The sequence below is a fragment of the Coregonus lavaretus genome (genome assembly GCF_964263955.1).
Source record: "Coregonus lavaretus genome assembly, chromosome: 25".
NCBI lineage: Eukaryota > Metazoa > Chordata > Actinopteri > Salmoniformes > Salmonidae > Coregonus > Coregonus lavaretus.
In genome coordinates, this window is record NC_140012.1 from 11,818,960 (window position 1) to 11,841,759 (window position 22,800).

General features: G+C 43.9%; 1 protein-coding gene across 1 annotated transcript in view; it reads left to right on the forward strand.

The window, feature by feature from the left end:
* Positions 1–22,358, forward strand: part of LOC311100752 (arf-GAP with dual PH domain-containing protein 1-like) — a gene marked incomplete at both ends in the record, with an annotated part of 79,035 nt that extends 56,677 nt beyond the window's left edge. Inside the window, 4 exons of the mRNA XM_084141716.1 lie at positions 18,309–18,392; positions 18,486–18,620; positions 18,781–19,009; positions 22,330–22,358. Of these exons, the coding sequence (XP_083997842.1) occupies positions 18,309–18,392; positions 18,486–18,620; positions 18,781–19,009; positions 22,330–22,358 (477 nt within the window). The remainder of the gene's footprint in view (positions 1–18,308; positions 18,393–18,485; positions 18,621–18,780; positions 19,010–22,329) is intronic.
* Between the last annotated feature and the right edge of the window lie 442 nt (positions 22,359–22,800).

The window sequence follows — 22,800 nt, forward strand, 5'->3', positions numbered from 1 at the left end:
CGTTGAGGGAGAGGTTGTTGTCCTGGCACCGCACGGCCAGGTCTCTGACCTCCTCCCTATAGGCTGTCTCATCGTTGTCGGTGATCAGGCCTACCACTGTTGTGTCATCGGCAAACTTAATGATGATGTTGGAGTTGTGCCTGGCCATGCAGTCATGAGTGAACAGGGAGTACAGGAAGGGACTGAGCATGCACCCCTGAGGGGCCCCCGTGTTGAGTATCAGCGTGGTGGATGTATTTTTCTTTTTTTTATCTTTTATTTTATTTCATTTTTTGGGGGTAGATCAGCTTTAATATTGATTGTAATTTCCATCAACATAATTGTCTGCATCACTTCCAATCCCCCAAATGTTTTTTTCTCTCGCATATATATATATATATATATATATATATATATATATATATATATATATATATATATATATATATATATATATATACAGTGGGGAGAACAAGTATTTGATACACTGCTGATTTTGCAGGTTTTCCTACTTACAAAGCATGTAGAGGTCTGTCATTTGTATCATAGGTACACTTCAACTGTGAGAAATGGAATCTAAAACAAAAATCCAGAAAATCACAATGTATGATTTTTAAGTAATTAATTTGCATTTTGTTGCATGACATAAGTATTTGATCACCTACCAACCAGTAAGAATTCCGGCTCTCACAGACCTGTTAATTTTTCTTTAAGAAGCCCTCCTGTTCTCCACTCATTACCTGTATTAACTGCACCTGTTTGAACTCGTTACCTGTATAAAAGACACCTGTCCACACACTCAATCAAACAGACTCCAACCTCTCCACAATGGCCAAGACCAGAGAGCTGTGTAAGGACATCAGGGATAAAATTGTAGACCTGCACAAGGCTGGGATGGGCTACAGGACAATAGGCAAGCAGCTTGGTGAGAAGGCAACAACTGTTGGTGCAATTATTAGAAAATGGAAGAAGTTCAAGATGACGGTCAGTCACCCTCGGTCTGGGGCTCCATGCAAGATCTCACCTCGTGGGGCATCAATGATCATGAGGAAGGTGAGGGATCAGCCCAGAACTACACGGCAGGACCTAGTCAATGACCTGAAGAGAGCTGGGACCACAGTCTCAAAGAAAACCATTAGTAACACACTACGCTGTCATGGATTAAAATCCTGCAGCGCACGCAAGGTCCCCCTGCTCAAGCCAGCGCATGTCCAGGCCTGTCTGAAGTTTGCCAATGACCATCTGGATGATCCAGAGGAGGAATGGGAGAAGGTCATGTGGTCTGATGAGACAAAAATAGAGCTTTTTGGTCTAAACTCCACTCGCCGTGTTTGGAGGAAGAAGAAGGATGAGTACAACCCCAAGAACACCACCCCAACCGTGAAGCATGGAGGTGGAAATATCATTCTTTGGGGATGCTTTTCTGCAAAGGGGACAGGACGACTGCACCGTATTGAGGGGAGGATGGATGGGGCCATGTATCGCGAGATCTTGGCCAACAACCTCCTTCCCTCAGTAAGAGCATTGAAGATGGGTCATGGCTGGGTCTTCCAGCATGACAACGACCCGAAACACACAGCCAGGGCAACTAAGGAGTGGCTCCGTAAGAAGCATCTCAAGGTCCTGGAGTGGCCTAGCCAGTCTCCAGACCTGAACCCAATAGAAAATCTTTGGAGGGAGCTGAAAGTCCGTATTGCCATCGACAGCCCTGAAACCTGATGGATCTGGAGAAGGTCTGTATGGAGGAGTGGGCCAAAATCCCTGCTGCAGTGTGTGCAAACCTGGTCAAGACCTACAGGAAACGTATGATCTCTGTAATTGCAAACAAAGGTTTCTGTACCAAATATTAAGTTCTGCTTTTCTGATGTATCAAATACTTATGTCATGCAATAAAATGCAAATTATTTACTTAAAAATCATACAATGTGATTTTCTGGATTTTTGTTTTAGATTCCGTCTCTCACAATTGAAGTGTACCTATGATAAAAATTACAGATCTCTACATGCTTTGTAAGTAGGAAAACCTGCAAAATCGGCAGTGTATCAAATACTTGTTCTCCCCACTGTATATATATATATATATATATATATATACACATATACATACATACACTTACATATACACATACATATAAATACATATACATACAGTATCTCACAAAAGTGAGTACACCCCTCACATTTTTGTAAATATTTGAGTATATCTTTTCATGTGACAACACTGAAGAAATGACACTTTGCTACAATGTAAAGTAGTGAGTGTCCAGCTTGTATAACAGTGTACATTTGCTGTCCCCTCAAAATAACTCAACACACAGCCATTAATGTCTAAACCGCTGGCAACAAAAGTGAGTACAGTAATCCCTCGTTTATCGCGGGGGTTACGTTCCGAAAATGACCCGCGATAAGTGAAATCCGCGAAATAGAAAACTTTTTTTTTTTACAATTAGCAACTATTACATGTATACAAATACAGTGACTCACGTGTAGGCCGTTTCACTGCTCTTCAGACTGGGCCGCTGCATCCTGACTGCGCTCTGCAGTGTTCTCTTCTTCTGAAGCCCGCGGTGCAGGTGTGTTTGTTCGGGAGAAGAACATAGTGATAGGCAGCTGTTGTCGCTCTTTTTTCTTCTTTGCAAAAAGATCCTTGTACACCGACATGCCACCATCGATTACGTTGGAGAACTGTAATGAACGGCTCATCAAAGGGTCCCATTCCTCAGCTACTCGCTTAAGTTCAGTGGCCATTCGCACCATGGTTGCTAAGCGACCAAGCGTTAGTCCTTCCTCCTCATCTCTCGTGTCCTCTTCTCCCTCTTCTCTTTCATCGTCGCTTTGTGGCTTTGTCATTTACCTTCCCTTAGCATGTCCAGAAGTTTAACTTTATCTGAGATAGGTAGCATCTTCCGCCGTTTGGGCCCATCCGCAGGTGCTTTTGTCGGTCCAGGCCGTTTCGTCGACATTATGGGTTTAGGAGATGTTCGAAATTACAAGATAATTTGGCCAACTTAATGTAAATTTGCCAAGCTGTTTTATGTACGTACACATAACTGCACGAGACGACAAAATGATAGCACAATTCGTAGCATGTTTTGATACAAGAAGCGGGAGTGAGTTTTTAGCGAATCAGAATGCAGAGCACAATGCACCAAAAAAAAAAAAAATGCATTATGAAAATCCGCGAAATAGCGAATCCGCGATAAGTGAACCGCGAAGTGGCGAGGGATCACTGTACACCCCTAAGTGAAAATGTCCAAATTGGGCGCAATTAGCCATTTTCCCTCCCCGGTGTCATGTGACTCGTTAGTGTTACAAGGTCTCAGGTGTGAATGTGGAGCAGGTGTGTTAAATTTGGTGTCATCGCTCTCACACTCCCTCATATTGGTCACTGGAAGTTAAACATGGCACCTCATGGCAAAGAAGTCTCTGAGGATCTGAAAAAAAGAATTGTTGCTCTACATAAAGATGGCCTGGGCTATAAGAAGATTGCCAAGACCCTGAAACTGAGCTGCAGCACGGTGGCCAAGACCATACAACGGTTTAACAGGACAGGTTCCACTCAGAACAGGCCTCGCCATGGTCGACCAAAGAAGTTGAGTGCACGTGCTCAGCATCATATCCAGAGGTTGTCTTTGGGAAATAGACGTATGAGTGCTGCCAGCATTACTGCAGAGGTTGAAGGGGTGGGGGGGTCAGCCTGTCAGTGCTCAGACCATACGCCGCACACTGCATCAAATTGGTCTGCATGGCTGTCGTCCCAGAAGGAAGCCTCTTCTAAAGATGATGCACAAGAAAGCCCGCAAACAGTTTGCTGAAGACAAGCAGACTAAAGACATGGATTACTGGAACCATGTCCTGTGGTCTGATGAGACCAAGATAAACCTATTTGGTTCAGATGGTGTCAAGCGTGTGTGGCGGCAACTAGGTGAGGAGTACAAAGACAAGTGTGTCTTGCCTACAGTCAAGCATGGTGGTGGGAGTGTCATGGTCTGGGGCTGCATGAGTGCTGCCGGCACTGGGGAGCTACAGTTCATTGAGGGAACCATGAATGCCAACATGTACTGTGACATACTGAAGCAGAGCATGATCCCCTCCCTTCGGAGACTGGGCCGCAGGGCAGTATTCCAACATGATAACGACCCCAAACACACCTCCAAGACGACCACTGCCTTGCTAAAGAAGCTGAGGGTAAAGGTGATGGACTGGCCAAGCATGTCTCCAGACCTAAACCCTATTGAGCATCTGTGGGGCATCCTCAAACGGAAGGTGGAGGAGTGCAAGGTCTCTAACATCCACCAGCTCCGTGATGTCGTCATGAAGGAGTGGAAGAGGACTCCAGTGGCAACCTGTGAAGCTCTGGTGAACTCCATGCCCAAGAGGGTTAAGGCAGTGCTGGAAAATGATGGTGGCCACACAAAATATTGACACTTTCGGCCCAATTTGGACATTTTCACTTAGGGGGGTACTCACTTTTGTTGCCAGCGGTTTAGACATTAATGGCTGTGTGTTGTGTTATTTTGAGGAGACAGCAAATGTACACTGTTATACTGTACAAGCTGTACACTCACTACTTTACATTGTAGCAAAGTTTTATTTCTTCAGTGTTGTCACATGAAAAGATATACTCAAATATTTACAGAAATGTGAGGGGTGTACTCACTTTTGTGAGATACTGTACATATATACAGTGGGGAAAAAAAGTATTTAGTCAGCCACCAATTGTGCAAGTTCTCCCACTTAAAAAGATGAGAGAGGCCTGTAATTTTCATCATAGGTACACGTCAACTATGACAGACAAAATGAGAGAAAAAACATCCAGAAAACACATTGTAGGTTTTTTATGAATTTATTTGCAAATTATGGTGGAAAATAAGTATTTGGTCAATAACAAAAGTTTTGTTATATACCCTTTGTTGCAGAGGTGGGACAAAGTCATTGTTATGCAAGTCACAAGTAAGTCTCAAGTCTTTGCCCTCGAGTCCCGAGTCAAGTCGAGTCAAAGATGAGGCAAGTCCCAAGTCGAGTCAAAAGTCAAAGCCATCAAGTCTCAAGTCGAGTCCAAAGTCCTACCATTTTAGTTTCGAGTCATTTCAAGTCCTCTTACCACAGAAATAAAATGTATACAAATCATGTATGTCTGTAAGATTTGTATTTATTTAAACCTTTTTATACAATAACATTAATCAAATACAGCAAAAAACATAACATTTAATTTTCACAAAAAAAATGCTTGTATTTGAACAGCATATTGCACTAGAACAATGCAGAGAGAGAGAGGAGAGAGGAGAGAGGAGAGAGGAGAGAGAGAGAGAGAGAGAGAGAGAGAGAGAGAGAGAGAGAGAGAGAGAGAGAGAGAGAGAGAGAGAGAGAGAGAGAGAGAGAGAGAGAGAGAGAGAGAGAGAGAGAGAGAGAGAGAGAGAGAGAGAGAGAGAGAGAGAGAGAGAGAAAATGGTTTACGGGGAAGGACAAACACCAAAGCTCTGGAAGTAAAAACAGTGTGGGAACCTGCACTGCAAATGAACAGATCTTACTCCATGTGAAACTCCTACCACAGGAGAGAGAGAGCTGTGTGGACAGGTGATGAGCAGAGAGTGAGTGTGTGTGCGCGCATGCGTGCTGTGGACAGGTGGAGGGAGGCCCCTATACTGCATTGCATTTGCAAAAGATCAAATTGGCCAAAAGTCTGTCAGTCATTTGTGCACGATGGGGACGCAGAATGATGCCACCATGGCTGAAAACTCGCTCCACTGGAGCACTAGAAGCAGGCACTGCCAAGACTCGGATGGCTACTTGAAAGAGTGAAGGAAGAGTCTTACTGTTCAGTGCCCAGAACAAAAGGGCATTCTGTCCTTCTGCCATGTCAATGTAGTGACTTAGCTGTACTGCTGGTGGGGTCCCAACATCCCTTTTCTGCCTCTTATGGTATGCAGCAAACAGCCCTTCTCCTTCCATGTCCTCTAGTTCTTCTTCAGCAGGCACCGGCACAGGCTGCTCTGTCTCTGCAGCATCTTGCAGGATCAATTCTAAAAATAAAAATAAAAACGTGTCACAACAGCAGAAACAAAAGAGCCCTTATTTCTGATGTTGATGATACTGTTCAAGACTGAAATTTTTTATTATTGTTAAAGTCAGATTAATATCACATTAGATCCTATATCAGATTAAGATCAAATTATTGTACGTTGCATTTAAGTTGCATTGCAAGTCAATAATATTTACCTTTAACTCGTTGTGCCACCTCTGCCTTGATGTCACGGTTGACCAGCACATGGGGCTCAATCCACAGCAGACAAAAGGCTGGATCCAAGGCAGCTGCTTTCAGGTAGACTGTGTCTGAAAAGGGGGCAGTGATCCCTTCTTGAGACTGGGCCATTTTTACATTAATGAAGATCCCAAGAAATCTTTTTTTCAGGGATGCCTGCAGACCTCTGACCAGGCCACTCAGGAAACGAACTTGAGGCTTCAGCTTCTCAAGATGGTGATTGAGGGACAAGATGGATGGAACAACTGCACTGATTGTAATGACTTTCTCCCCCTGTGTCAAATCAGTTGCTTCTCCGAACGGTTTTAAGATGTCCACCAACTCCTTCAGCAGATTCCACTCTCGTGGTGTGAATGACAGTTCTTTATGCCCGGCCTTCTCAAGAACTGCGCAGAGCTTTTGCTGATCACAATGAAGGACTGCTTTTACCTGCCGCAGTGTGGAATTCCACCTCGTGCTCACTGCAGCAGGGATGCCTCTGTGCTCCCCAAATTCACCATCGAAGATGTCTTTAAACGTTGTGCTTGTGTGGAGCAGGGAGCTAAGTTTTGATAACTTGGAGAGAGAAGGACATGCCGCTTTTGTTTCTTTCAAACCGTCTCCCACAACCAGCTGCAATGTGTGTGCAAAACACTGCAGGCGCTGTTTCTTTGCCATAGCAGCATCGACGGTTTGCTGGTCTTCTTGGGTTAAGTCATGCCATAGCTCAGGATCATCAAGATTATCTCCAGCATCTTCATCTTCCTCCTGTTCGCTGGGGAAGCAGACTGTAAATGCCTTGCGCATGTTAGCAGCATTGTCACTAATTATATAGTCCAATTTAGCTTTGATGTTGTATTCATCACATATTGCCTCAAATTGGTCACAGATTCGCTCTGCTGTGTGAGAGCCTTTGAAGCGGTTGCAGGCTGTCACGATCGTCTGATGAATGAACGGACCAAAGCGCAGCGCGTTGAGTGAACATGATAACTTTAATCGATAAAGCACAAAAATACAAAACAAACGACGATTCGTGAAGTCCTCTGCTAAACTGACAGAAACGGAACAATAACCCACAATGCCCACAAGAACACATACAGAATAAATATGGCTCCCAATCAGAGATAACGAGCCGACAGCTGACACTCGTTACCTCCGATTGGGAGTCATATGACTAATCAACATAATACAACACTTGACACCCAACATAGAACCAAACCACATAGACTGCACACACCCTGGCTCAACAATAATGAGTCCCAGAACCAGGGTGTGACAGTACCCCCCCCTAAAGGCGCGGACTGCGACCGCGCCTCAAAACCCCCAAACAGGGGAGGGCTGGGCGGGCATACCTCCTCGGTGGCGGTTCTGGCTCCGGCCTAGACCACCACCCCACCATCGTCACTACCCGCTTACGTAGGTTCCTCCAAATGACCCCCACCGGTTTAAGGGGCAGCACCGGACTAAGAGGCAGCACCGGACTAAGGGGCAGCACCGGACTAAGGGGCAGCACCGGACTAAGGGGCAGCACCGGACTAAGGGGCAGCACCGGACTAAGGGGCAGTACCGGACTAAGGGGCAGCACCAGGATAAGGGGCAGCACCTGACTCAATGGCGGATCCTGGCTGGCTGGCTCTGGCGGATCCTGGCTGGACGGCTCTGGCGGATCCTGGCTGAACGGCTCATGGCGGGCTGAAGGATCTGGCTGCTCATGGCTGGCCGACGGATCTGGCTGCTCATGGCTGGCCGACGGATCTGGCTGCTCATGGCTGGCGGACGGCTCTGGCTGATCCGGTCTGGCGGAAGGCTCTGGCTGATCCGGTCTGACGGAAGGCTCTGGCTGCTCCTGTCTGGCGGAAGGCTCTGGCTGATCCTGTCTGGCGGAAGGCTCTGGCTGATCCTGTCTGGCGGAAGGCTCTGGCTGATCCTGTCTGGCGGAAGGCTCTGGCTGATCCTGTCTGGCGGAAGGCTCTGGCTGATCCTGTCTGGCGGAAGGCTCTGGCTGATCCGGTCTGGCGGAAGGCTCTGGCTGATCCGGTCTGACGGAAGGCTCTGGCTGCTCCTGTCTGGCGGAAGGCTCTGGCTGATCCTGTCTGGCGGAAGGCTCTGGCTGATCCTGTCTGGCGGAAGGCTCTGGCTGATCCTGTCTGGCGGAGAGCTCTAGCGGCTCCGGTCTGGCGGACGGCTCTGAAGGCTCATGGCAGACGGGCGGCTTTGCAGGCTCAGTACAGACGGGCAGTTCAGACGGCGTTGGGCAGACGGACAGTTCAGACGGCGTTGGGCAGACGGGCAGTTCAGACGGCGTTGGGCAGACGGGCAGTTCAGGCGCCGTTGGGCAGACGGGCAGTTCAGACGGCGTTGGGCAGACGGGCAGTTCAGACGGCGTTGGGCAGACGGGCAGTTCAGGCGCCGTTGGGCAGACGGGCAGTTCAGACGGCGTTGGGCAGACGGGCAGTTCAGACGGCGTTGGGCAGACGGACAGTTCAGGCCCCGTTGGGCAGACGGCCGACTCTGGCCGTCTGAGGCGCACCGTAGGCCTGATGCGTGGTACCGGAACTGGAGGTACCGGGCTGAGGACACGCATCTCAGGGCTAGTGCGGGGAGAAACAACAGGACGCACAGGACTCTGGGGACACACAGGAGGCTTAGTACGTGGCGCAGGGACAGGCCGGGCTGGGCTGACGACGCACACCGTAGGCTTCCTACGTGGCACAGGAACAGGCCGGGCTGGGCTGACGACGCACACCGTAGGCATCCTACGTGGCGCAGGGACAGGCCGGGCTGGGCTGGCGACGTGCACCGTACACTTGGTGCGTATGGCAGGGACAGGCCGAACCGGGCTGGCGACGCGCACCCTACACTTAGTGCGAGGGACCGGAACAGGCCGTACCGTACGGGGAACACACACTACTGGCTGCACCTCGGGACTAGGAACGGGCCGGACCGAACTGGTTACACACCCCAGTACCTCACGCCGTGCCTCAACACTTTCCTTCCCTGCTTTACCCAGTAGCCCCCTTGACCTGGTAGCCCACTGAATCCGTCCCTTCTCTGCCTCCGTCAGCCCCCTTAACCTGGCAGCCCTCTGACTCTGCCTTGTGGCAGCCTCCTGCTGCTCCGTCGCCCAAGCCATGTGCCCCCCCCAAAAAATGTATTGGGGTTGCCTCTCTTCCACGGGCTTCCAGCCTCGCCTTCGCGCTGCCTCCTCGTACCACCTCCTCTCGGCTTTGGCTGCCTCCAGCTCTTCACGAGGGCGTTGATATTCCTCCGGTTGTGCCCAAGGACCCTTTCCAGCCCGAATCTCCTCCCATGTCCAAAAATCCTTAGGAGGCGTCCATAACTCCTGTGTCCAGACCCTTTGCTCCTGGACGCGCTGCTTGGTCCTTTGGGGGTGGGTTATTCTGTCACGATCGTCTGATGAATGAACGGACCAAAGCGCAGCGCGTTGAGTGAACATGATAACTTTAATCGATAAAGCACAAAAATACAAAACAAACGACGATTCGTGAAGTCCTCTGCTAAACTGACAGAAACGGAACAATAACCCACAATGCCCACAAGAACACATACAGAATAAATATGGCTCCCAATCAGAGATAACGAGCCGACAGCTGACACTCGTTACCTCCGATTGGGAGTCATATCACTAATCAACATAATACAACACTTGACACCCAACATAGAACCAAACCACATAGACTGCACACACCCTGGCTCAACAATAATGAGTCCCAGAACCAGGGTGTGACACAGGCCAAGAGATTAGTCTTTAGCTGTACCCTCTCTGCATCTCGCTCCATCCAGTGCACAGTGACACCAAGGAATCCCCTCATCTTTCGATCAGACCAAATGTCCACAGTGACTGAAACATGGTCAGTGTTGCTCAATTGAGTTTTTAACTTTGACCGTCTCTCCTCAGCAAGGCTCTCTGTTTTTGTGGTCAGCGTTCGGCGACATACTGGGGTATACTTGCTGTCCAGCACAGCCAGAAAGTGACGAAAGCTCTTATTTTCCACAATAGACAGAGGGAAATTGCAATCAATAATCAAGTCAGACAGTATCGCATTGGAGATGGCCTTCTGCTGTGGGTGGGTCAGGCTGTAACGCCCTACACGAGTGTCAAGGAATTGTGAGGTTGAAGGCTGTTGTGGTTCATCTACGATGATTTTGTTCATCTGGTATTCTTCATACCTGTAACAGAGAAGAATATGAAACAGATGTCAGAAAATCCTTTACAGCCACACATGTTGTATTTGAAACTACTCTTTACTCATATCAATGTTGTTGTGTTAATATTCATTGCCTATTGTACACTACGGTTTACGATAATACATTTCAGTGTCAGTGTATGCAATATTAAGAATATTTTCACTGCTTCAAAATTCATAAGAAAGCCCTTTCCCTCAAGAAACTGAAGTCATATGCTTTATAGCAGTGGTTTTCAAAGTGGGGACGGGGACCCTTGGGTGCCGCGAGGGGGTTCTAGGGGGGCCATGGCAAGTTGGCATGAAAAGTATAGAAAAACAAAATAATTGAATAAATTAAATAACTAAAGTAAACCAAATTAAACCAAAAATAAGCTAAACAATATTCCCATTAGTTAAGAACTGCACTATAATAATCTATTGCATCTCTGAACATTACTACTATAATCGTTATTATTTTATTATATACTGTATATATCCCAGTGGTGCGCTGCCTCACAGACCTACTGTAGACTACGGTAGCACTCTGTCCATGCGCTGTCTGCTGTTTGGGCATGATATGAAAAGGGAAGGCTAATGGTGGATCTACTGTGACTGTGTTATCATTTTCCTCTTTACAATGTATACGTCTTACTATGTTTCCTGTTGTACTTGGATGGGTTTAGGGATGCACCAACTACATCCGAGTTGTGAAAGGGGGTGCATTCATTGTTTAATTGTGATATTTTGTCTTCAGCGACAGTTCAGCTTAGTTGTGATTAACCAAAATTACATAAACGACCTCAATGAGGCAGCACACCAGCAACTCTGAAACTGAATTCTAAAACGCTTAACGTGAAAAACGCTTAACGTTGCTTAATGCTTAATATTCTAAGACAGTAATATTATAAGACCAAACTCTGCAAATATCATATTAATAAAGCATACTATGTACAAAACATCAGATGAGCCCAGAATACATAGTAGCCTACATAAGACATGTTAAGCCTTTTCTTATAATGGTTTTCTATGGGAGGAAAACACTTAACGTGTTGTTAAACGTGTTTGCGTTCATATTCTGGCCTCATCTGATGTTTTGTACATTTAGTATACTTTATTAATATGATATTTATAGTTTGGTCTTTTAATATTACTGTCTCAGTATATTAAGACACGTTAAGCCTTTTCTTATAATAGTTTTCTATGGGAGGAAAACGCAACGTGTTATTAAACGTGTTTGCGTTCATATTCTGGGCTCATCTGATGTTTTGTACATAGTATACTTTATTAATATGATATTTACAGAGTTTGGTCTTTTAATAACACTGTCTTAGTACATTAAAGAACGTTAAGCGTTTTTCACGAAAGCTTTTTAGAATGTCCATATAATAGCAGTTCAAAAATCCATATTTTTGTAAGCATGAACCAGCAAGGGAGACGTGCGTTTGTCTCGTTGATACAGTAAATATGCAGCAGCTAGCTAGTAAGTTACGGTACATCCGATAAGGTGCGTAGCATTCGTTCAAAACTTACCTTTCTTTGTGCAACTTCAGGTGTCGAACAAAGTTGGACGTTGTGGCAGCTCCGTCTGTAATCTTCGATCCGCATGTTTTGCAGATTGCAACTCGTTTTTTGTCGACTACCTCGTAATTTTTATAGCCAAACCAAACTATCTTCGGTATCATTTTGACAACTGGCGCGTTGTTGCTTGATGTGCTTCATTGGTTGTCTTGCAATGTGCCTGCTTAGATGCTGTCGAATCAAAACAACGTGGGACTACAGTGATTGGATAACGTGCAGGCAGCGCGCGCTCTCTGTATGCATACAGGTGGATGGTGCACATTTTTTTCACAGATGCAGATAAACGGAGAGCGGCGTGGCCGTGTGAAATTTTTTTTCCCCAGTTTTCATGGGAAGTAGCAAGTCTTCTCGAGTCATAAGGCGCAAGTCCAAGTGAAGTCACGAGTCATTGATGTTAAAGTCCAAGTCGAGTTGCAAGTCTTTGTACATTTTGTCGAGTCGAGTCTGAAGTCATCAAATTCATGACTCGAGTCTGACTCGAGTCCAAGTCACATGACTCGAGTCCACACCTCTGCTTTGTTGGCAATGACACAGGTACAACGTTTTCTGTAAGTCTTCACAAGGTTTTCACACACTGTTGCTGGTATTTTGGCCCATTCCTCCATGCAGATCTCCTCTAGAGCAGTGATGTTTTGGGGCTGTCGCTGGGCAACACGGACTTTCAACTCCCTCCAAAAATGTTCTATGGGGTTGAGATCTGGAGACTGGCTAGGCCACTCCAGGACCTTGAAATGCTTCTTACGAAGCCACTCCTTCGTTGCCCGGGCGGTGTGTTTGGGATCATTGTCATGCTGAAAGACCCAGCCACGTTTCATCTTCAATGCACTTGCTGATGGAAGGAGGTTTTCACTCAAAATCTCACGATACATGGCCCCATTCATTCTTTCCTTTACACGGATCAGTCGTCCTGGTCCCTTTGCAGAAAAACAGCCCCAAAGCATGATGTTTCCACCCCCATGCTTCACAGTAGGTATGGTGTTCTTTGGATGCAACTCAGCATTCTTTGTCCTCCAAACACGACGAGTTGAGTTTTTACCAAAAAGTTATATTTTGGTTTCATCTGACCATATGACATTCTCCCAATCCTCTTCTGGATCATCCAAATGCACTCTAGCAAACTTCAGACAGGCCTGGACATGGACTGGCTTAAGCAGGGGGACACGTCTGGCACTGCAGGATTTGAGTCCCTGGCGGCATAGCGTGTTACTGATGGTAGCTTTGTTACTTTGGTCCCAGCTCTCTGCAGGTCATTCACTAGGTCCCCCCGTGTGGTTCTGGGATTTTTGATCACCATTCTTGTGATCATTTTGCCTCCACGGGGTGAGATCTTGCGTGGAGCCCCAGATCGAGGGAGATTATCAGTGGTCTTGTATGTCTTCCATTTCCTAATAATTGCTCCCACAGTTGATTTCTTCAAACCAAGCTGCTTACCTATTGCAGATTCAGTCTTCCCAGCCTGGTGCAGGTCTACAATTTTGTTTCTGGTGTCCTTTGACAGCTCTTTGGTCTTGGCCATAGTGGAGTTTGGAGTGTGACTGTTTGAGGTTGTGGACAGGTGTCATTTATACTGATAACAAGTTCAAACAGGTGCCATTAATACAGGTAACGAGTGGAGGACAGAGGAGCCTCTTAAAGAAGAAGTTACAGGTCTGTGAGAGCCAGAAATCTTGCTTGTTTGTAGGTGACCAAATACTTATTTTCCACCATAATTTGCAAATAAATTCATAAAAAATCCTACAATGGGATTTTATGGATTTTTTTTCCTCAATTTGTCTGTCATAGTTGACGTGTACATATGATGAAAATTACAGGCCTCTCTCATCTTTTTAAGTGGGAGAACTTGCACAATTGGTGGCTGACTAAATACTTTTTTTCCCCACTGTATATATATTTCATTTTTATAAATATATTTCCCTTTATTACTTTCCAACCCCACCACCCCTTCCCTAATTGGAGTAAACTAGTGAACAACAACGCTTAGGCCTCTACTTCCAGCTTATACATACTATATACATTTTATGGACACAGTCAATCTTACAATAATTATATTTTGTTTGTTTTTACTCCTGAACTTCCTCTACACTCAACCTCTCCGATCATTTTCATGATGTCCATCCGGTTTGCTTCTATATACCATATCTTTCTAACTGTGCTCTTTCACAAAAGTGCTCAACCTATAACCTATATACTTATTATGGACACAGTATGCTTTACATTAGTTATCATGTTGTTATTAGTTGTTGTTAGTTGTTATTAGTCCCATCCTTCAGCTCCATTCAACACCTCCCATCTATCTCTTAACACCATCCATATTGTACTGTGATGTTTCACAAAAGTTCTGAACCCTTCTATTCTCATTGTTTCTACAGATTGTAAATTGAAAAGAAACATTTTTCCTAAAAGTATTATTATATTATTGATCGATTGACTATGACTTTTCAGATCACCCAGTAGTGCTATCTGCAGGGTTAGCTCCAGCTAAATATTGCAATCCTTTAGCCATTCTTGGACCTGTGACCAGAAACAAGCTACAAATGGACAGTACCAAAACAAATGATCTGATGATTCTGTCTCTTCGCAGCAAAATCTGCAGAGCTGGGAAGATTGTATCCCCCATATAAATAACATTATATTGGTAGTAAGAATTTTGTATAATAATTTAAATAGAAAAATTCTAAGTTTTGAATCCGGCGTCGTTTTGCGTATCAGTTCATAAACACTATGCCATGGAATCGGTACGTCAAAAATCTCTTCCCAACTATTTTGCAATCTATATGGGATGGCTGTCAATCCTTTGGTCCTTAAATGAAACTGGTATACTTTTTTATAAAACACAATTTTCTTTAACCAATTATGTTCTTTAATGCAGGGCTGACAGACAAGTTCTTTACTTTTTCCCCCTTCCACTTTCCTCTCCCATTTTTGCGGTAATGCTGCAATTATTTGGTTGTAATTTTGTGTAGAGCAGACATTTCCATATGTTTTTGTTAGCTGCATGTGTGACATAACTCCACCAGTCCTACCTATGATATCATTTACGAAGATTATACCTATTTTTTTTATTTTTTTATTTTTTTATAATATTATTTATCAATGAGTATATTTGAGTTTAACCACAATATTTGTTGCATTATTTGTTCTGTAGTTTCTGGAGGATGAAATTGAAATTGCAACAAACTTTCTATGGCTTGTTTTAGAAATAGTGATATTTGGGAGATGATTTCCTTTTCAAATAACTGAAAGTGAGAGATTGTAATCTGAATAAAGGGAAAAAGGCCATTCTTGAACATGGGGTGAGACAATCTTACTAATTTGCTAGAGAACCATTTCGGATTTAAGTAAAACTTTTGTATGACTGAAGCTTTTAGTGATAGATCTAATGCTTTAATATTTAATCATTTCTGTCCTCCGAATTCATATTCATTATATAAATAGGCCTGTTTAATTTTGTCTGGCTTGCCATTCCAAATAAGATGGAATATTTTTTTCTCATATAATTTAAATAGCTGTTCGCTAGGCTTAGGCAAGACCATAAGCAAATAGGTAAACTGGGATAATACTAAAGAGTTAATCAGGGTGATTTTTTCACAAATAGACAGGTATTTACCTTTCCATTGTAGCAAGATCTTATCTATTTTTGCTAACTTTATATGAAAATGAATTGGAGTGAGATAATTTATTTCATTTGGGATATGTATTCCAAATATATCCACATCACCATCAGACCATTTTATTGGTAAACTACATGGTAATGTAATTTTTTTTATTTCTTAGTGATCCAATACGTAATATAGTACATTTATCATAATTTGGTTGTAATCCAGAGAGGTTAGAAAATGTGGAGGGATTCAAGTGGTGGATTTAAAAGAAAACATGAATCATCAGCATACAATGACACCTTTGTTTTTAAGCCCTGGATTTCTAATCCCTTGATATTATTGTTCGATCTGTTTTTAATAGCTAACATTTTGATGGCCATAATAAATAGATATGCCGATAGTGGACAACCTTGTTTTACTCCTCTTGACATTTAAAACATTATTTACTATTTTACACCTAGGGTGACTATACATGATTTTAACCCATTTTATAAGAGATTCTCCAAAATGTAAATGCTCCAGGCATTTATATATAAAATCCAGTCATACTTTATCAAATGCCTTTTCAAAGCCTGCTATGAATAACAGGCCTGGTTTCCCAGATTTTTCATAGTGTTCTATTGTTTCCAGTACTTGCCTTATATTATCTACAATGTATCATCCATGTAAAAAACCTGTCTGATTAGAATGAATAATGTCCTGGCGGACGTGTTGTTACCTTCCCTTACCACCTTGGGGCGGCCCGTCAGGAAGTCCAGGATACAGTTGCAGGGGGAGGTGTTTAGTCCCAGGGTCCTTAGCTTAGTGATGAGCTTTGAGGGCACTATGGTGTTGAACGCTGAGCTGTAGTCAATGAATAGCATTCTCACATAGGTGTTCCTTTTGTCCAGGTGTGAAAGGGCAGTGTGGAGCACAATAGAGATTTCATCATCTGTGGATCTGTTGGGGCGGTATGCAAATTGGAGTGGGTCTAGGGTTTCTGGGATAATGGTGTTGATGTGAGCCATGACCAGCCTTTCAAAGCACTTCATGGCTACAGACGTGAGTGCTACGGGTCGGTAGTCATTTAGGCAGGTTACCTTAGTGTTCTTGGGCACAGGGACTATGGTGGTCTGCTTGAAACATGTTGGTATTACAGACTCAGACAGGGAGAGGTTGAAAATGTCAGTGAAGACACTTGCCAGTTGTCAGCGCATACTCGTCCTGGTAATCCATCTGGCCCTGCGGCCTTGTGAATGTTGAACTGTTTAAAGGTCTTACTCACATCGGCTACGGAGAGCGTGATCACACAGTCGTCCGGAATAGCTGATGCTGTCATGCCTGTTTCAGTGTTACTTGCCTCGAAGCGAGCATAGAAGTAATTTAGCTCGTCTGGTAGGCTTGTGTCACTGGGCAGCTCGCGGCTGTGCTTCCCTTTGTAGTCTGTAATAGTTTGCAAGCCCTGCCACATCCGACGAGCATCGGAACCGGTGTAGTACGATTCGATCTTAGTCCTGTATTGACGCTTTGCCTGTTTGATGGTTCGTCAGAGGGCATAGCGGGATTTCTTATAAGCTTCCGGGTTAGAGTCCCGCTCCTTGAAAGCGGCAGCTCTACCCTTTAGCTCAGTGCGGATTTTGCCTGTAATCCATGGCTTCTGGTTGGGGTATGTACGTACAGTCACTGTGGGGACGACGTCATGGATGCACTTATTGATGAAGCCAGTGACTGATGTGGTGTCATCAAAACAATCCCAGAACATATTCCAGTCTGTGCTAGCAAAACAGTCCTGTAGCTTAGCATCTGTTTCATCTGACCACTCTACCTCAGGCGAGCAAAACCTCGAGACTTCTTTAGATATCGTGCACCAGCTGTTGTTTACAAATATACATAGACCGCCACCCCTTGTCTTACCAGAGGCTGCTGTTCTATCCTGCCGATACAGTGTATAACCCGCCAGCTGTATGTTATTCATGTCTTTGTTCAGCCACAACTCGGTGAAACATAAGATATTACAGTTTTTAATGTCCCGTTGGTAGGATATACATGTTTGTAGTTCGTCCACTTTATTATCAAGCGATTGTAAGTTGGCCAATAGTATCAATGGCAAAGGCAGATTAGCCACTTGTCGCCGACTCCTTACTAGGCACCCCGATCTCCTTCCGCGATATCTCCTTTTCTTTCTACTGCGAATTACATTTAAGTAATTTAGCAGACGCTCTTATCCAGAGCGACTTACAGTTAGTGAGTGCATACATTTTTCATACTGGTCCCCCGTGCGAAGCGAACCCAAAACCCTGGCGTTGTAAGCGCCATGCTCTACCAACTGAGCTACAGGGGACTACAGACTGACAGGGATGAGGGCCCTGTCGGGTGTCTGGAGCAAATCCCTCTCGTCCGACTCATTAAAGAGTCACACACAGGGTTGCTGGCTGGCAGGCAGTTTTTTTCTGAGGGTTTACTGCTGAGCACACATATGATAATCTCTTTCAGTAGCAAGTCACCCTTTTCTGTGGGTTAGGATGAAAGGCACAGCGTGTACAGCCTCCTCTGCTGGTCAACAGACACGATAGCAAGCTTGAACAGAACAGTAATAGTAAAGCTGTCTTGTCATGATATAATACATGTCTCATAATGTTCCATACTGTAGCAGGTTTACTGTCTTCTCAATGCAGAGATGACTCTGAATAAGACATGTATCTGACTATCTCTGACTAGGATGCTTTTGTGTCTTTGTTTTGGTAGGAAATGGTGGACTGGTTCAACGCTATCAGAGCTGCCAGGTTTCATTACCTTCAGGTGGCCTTCCCTGGAGCCAGTGATGAGGAGGTGAGGCTACAACATGTTTTGAAATTAGTATTACCATTATTAAACACCAAATTGAACAATATATATTATTTTCTCTCTTGTCTTTGCCTTCAGCTGGTGCCCAAACTGACGCGTAGCTTCATGAAGGAGGGCTTCATGGAGAAGACAGGCCCAAAGCACACAGAGGGCTTTAAGAAGAGGTGGTTCACCATGGACGACAGGAGACTCATGTACTTCAAAGATCCTCTGGTGAGGAGACAGACACACCCTACACTAAAACAACTGATCCATTCTGAATGAACCCTACTATTCTGTGGCATACTGCATACCGCATACTTTATTCTCTGATATCTCTCTCTGATCTCTCTCGCTCTCTCTTTCCCCCCGCCTCTCCCCCCTCCTCTCTCAGGATGCCTATGCAAGGGGAGAGGTGTTCATTGGCAGTAAAGAGAACAGCTACACTGTGCTCTCAGGCCTTCCCCCCTCAACCCAGGGCTACCACTGGAACCATGGCATCACCATAGTAACACCAGACAGGAAGTTCCTGTTTGCCTGCGAGACAGAGGCGGAGCAGAAGGACTGGATCGCTGCCTTCCAGAGGGTCATCAACAGACCCATGAGACCACAGGAGTACGCAGGTAAGTCAGGAGGCTGAATTACACAGGTGTACTCAAGAGTATGCACTACGTTAGGTGTGCTCTTGAGTAGGGCTGTTACGGTGACGTATTACTGCCACACCGGTGGTCACGAGTCATGATGGCAGCCACATGACCATTTAGTCACAGTAATTAGGCTTCTCCATGCTCTGATGCTGCTGATGGTCATTAATAGCCTACCAAACTTGCTAACTGCCTGGTACTCAGCACTCTATTGTCCCTCTAATCACGCTGACATCAATGCAAATGTTATCGAAAATCTAATCAAACACCTCATGAGTGCCCATGAGCTCATGTTGCGCAACATTTCTATAGGCTATGCAATTGCGTCATTAAAACAGAGTTTTGATGGCCTCTATTAAAAAGAGGAGGATCCCATCAGCTTTCTATAGGCTAGGCCTACAAAATGTTAATGATCAACGTTCCTAATTTTAAGCACATTGATTTGCTTTAACACAGGAACATAGCCTACCTGGTTGGCATGAAAATGAACCATGGGAAATGCGTCCTCCATTCGCTATTTAAGTGCATAGATGACATGTGTTTTTTTCCTGTGCCCCTGTTCCAAGACAGGTTATAATGGTCCATTCTAAATCAAAACTCATTTCACACATATATTATTTATTTTATGTAAAGACAACATTAAATTAAGAATAGTCTGATGGGGTGGCAATATTAGCCTATCACTTGTGAATGTTGTATTATCACTTGTGAATGATGCTCAGCTAAACTAAAGTGGCCAAATAACTTCTTAGAATTAAGCACATTAATCCGCTTTATAACCAGTGTAGAGCCTAACTGGCATACATAGGCTGTACGTGAGTTTCAAGTTTGGGGGCGATAACTTTCACCATAAAAATGCACCTTTATAATAAAGCATTACATACATAATTTCATTTGCCATCACTTTCGAGAGCAGTGTTTTCCTGCTAATTGATTCCATTTTGGAACAGTCGCGCTTATAGCTAAACGATCAGTCTCATTGCTTTTAAAAGGTTTTTTGATGCGAGTGGTCATATTAATTTGGGATCTATCGCATCCCACAACTGTCCCAGAATATGTTTGAATATTTATTTATTGCACAGAAGGACAAGTTGACCAATAGAATAGGTCAACTTTTGTACTATGGGGGATAGTAGATTGACATATGCTAGTGCTTTTGCAGTTCGTTAGGCCTACTCATCTTGTTGACTGACGAAAAGTAGGCTAAATGTGGACAGTCCTAACATTTAAAAAAGTACACAATTGTCATACTTGAGTAAAAGTAAATATACCTTAATAGAAAATGACTCAAGTAAAAATGAAAGTCACCCAGTAAAATACTACTTAGTAAAAGTCTAAAAGTATTTGGTTTGAAATATACTTAAGTACCAAAAGTAAATGTAATTGCTAAAATATACTTAAGTATCAAAAGTAAAAGTAAAAGTATGAATAATTGAAAATTCATTATATTAAGCAAACCAGATAGTAAAATGTTATTTTTTATTTACAGATAGCCAGGTGCACACTCCAACACTCAGACATCATTTACAAACTAACCATTTGTGTTTAGTGAGTCCGCCAGATCAGAGGCAGTAGGGATGACCAGGGATGTTCTCTTGATAAGTGTGTGAATTGGACCATTTTCTGTCCTACTAAGCATTCAAAATGTAACGAGTAACGATAGCTAACAAACTTTTGTCCATCGCGCTGTTCCATACATTTGACCTTATTTTAGCGCCCCAAAAGGGTAATACTTCCAGGTCAACTGTAATATGAATACTATTGTAAAGCACAATTTCTCCCCTTTCCAGCAAAATCAATGACGAGACCTTCATGCTGCCAGTCTCTGCATGATTGAAGAAGGCAATGGAGCTCCGCCGGATCTTTTAAAAAATGGCGGGTGGGGAAGCGAAAGCTACTGTGTCATAGTGAAAGGGGGAGATATGTCATGTGGGAAAACTGCTTTCTTCACCCGATTTGTCCTATTTATCACCTCTAAAATGTAAATAAAACACTATCTCGTTACATACCTATTTGAAGGTTTGTGTCGAATTTTAAAAGGGTTTTTAGGGCGGCGCTAAATGTATCTTCACAATTAAACTGTGGCTGTCACGGTCTTTCAGAGTCATGTTGGCTCGCAGTGATTACGCAAAGAAAAAATACAATTGATTGAATTAACTATTGATGAACTCAAGAGTAATTAACTTTACGATCACCATTACACTCACCATTGATCATTTCTTGTTTTTAATCTGCGAGAGAAGCGCTACACCTGGTGGAAAGAGGCTGTAAGGCACAGAATCAGTTTCATAATGGGTGCCGTACGTTACGACGTGACACATCACAATTTAACGTACAGCGTCACAGGGGTCAGTTTTTCAACTTTTCTCCAATACTATGGGCTATTACCATATCAATCAACGCTTGAATAGAAACGTAGTTAACACCCCAGATTTTGATGCCAACACAGTCGCTACAGTCCCATTAGTTTTCATTGCAGCCTTGTTTGAATGCCGCGGTTGCGCAAATGTGTACGGATTGGGGTTAGTCACCGTTACTTTTGGGTGTCAGGGAAAATGTATGGAGTAAAAAGTACATTATTTTCTTTAGGATTGTAGTGAAGTAAAAGTAAAAGTTGTCAAAAATATAAATATTAAAGTAAAGTACAGATACCCCAAAAAACGACTTAAGTAGTACTTTAAAGTATTTTTACTTTACACCACTGGAAATAGACTACATTTTCTTCATATCATGTTTCTTTAGACCTGTCTAAAATAAATAATGGATTTATTGTGATGGTGTAGGCTATATTAAATGGATTTATTAGACTTTTTAAAATGTAGATGTTCCAAAGGTCTGCATCAGTGGCTTGTAGGCAATGCGTGGAAGCCAGGAGATGCTAAACGTGTTCATGCTAATTAACGGTCAATTACTGTGAGACTGACAAAATGTCATGACCGCCACAGCCCTACTCTTGAGGAGCATGCATGTATGCAGATATTGCATCTTTGCAATAATATTTGCAGGGTATGTACAACCCCCAATTTAACTAGTCAAGGTCTCACAAGCAGTTGCTTGGTTGAAGCCAATGTTTTATTGCAGGGCTAAAACAAAAACCTGCACACCGGGTAACTCCCTAGCACCAGCATTGGTATTAATCACTATAATTATAGATTGATGTTGTGTTTTTAGAGGCAGTCCAAAGCAGGGTAATGAGTGATTGCCTGTTTATGTACTGTACTGTATATATATGCCTCTCTGTGTGATTGTATCTTTATGTTGTGGTAACACTAACTGGTTTTCTGCTCTTCACCATGCAGTGGAGGCCCACTTTAAACACAAGCCCTGAGACTGGAGATAGAGCTGTCACTCTATTGGACAGCTCACATCCCACTAAGAACAGAACAGACAGGATTTCTCTGCAGAGACCCCAGAATAACACAAGTCTATGGGGCTCTACTGTACCTGGAGAGAAGGAACGAGATGATAGAGATGGAAGAAATAGATCTGAGAGGAGAGAGAAAAATATTAAAAGGACTTACTTCTCCACCTCTTCTGACCTGATGCCCAAACTGGGGGTTAGAGGTCAGGGGTCAGGGGATTTGAGAGGAGAGAAAATAACACAGAAATGTCAATTCCCCTGCTGCTGCTCTCCACATAGACTCTTCCACACTGCACCCCCGCTCTTAGTGTTGTGAGTGGTTCATCCCTTGTTGTATACTAATGAGTCATGTTCACTGTGTTTGTTGAGAGCAGTACTGTAATTGTAATTTATTGATTGTACAGTTTTG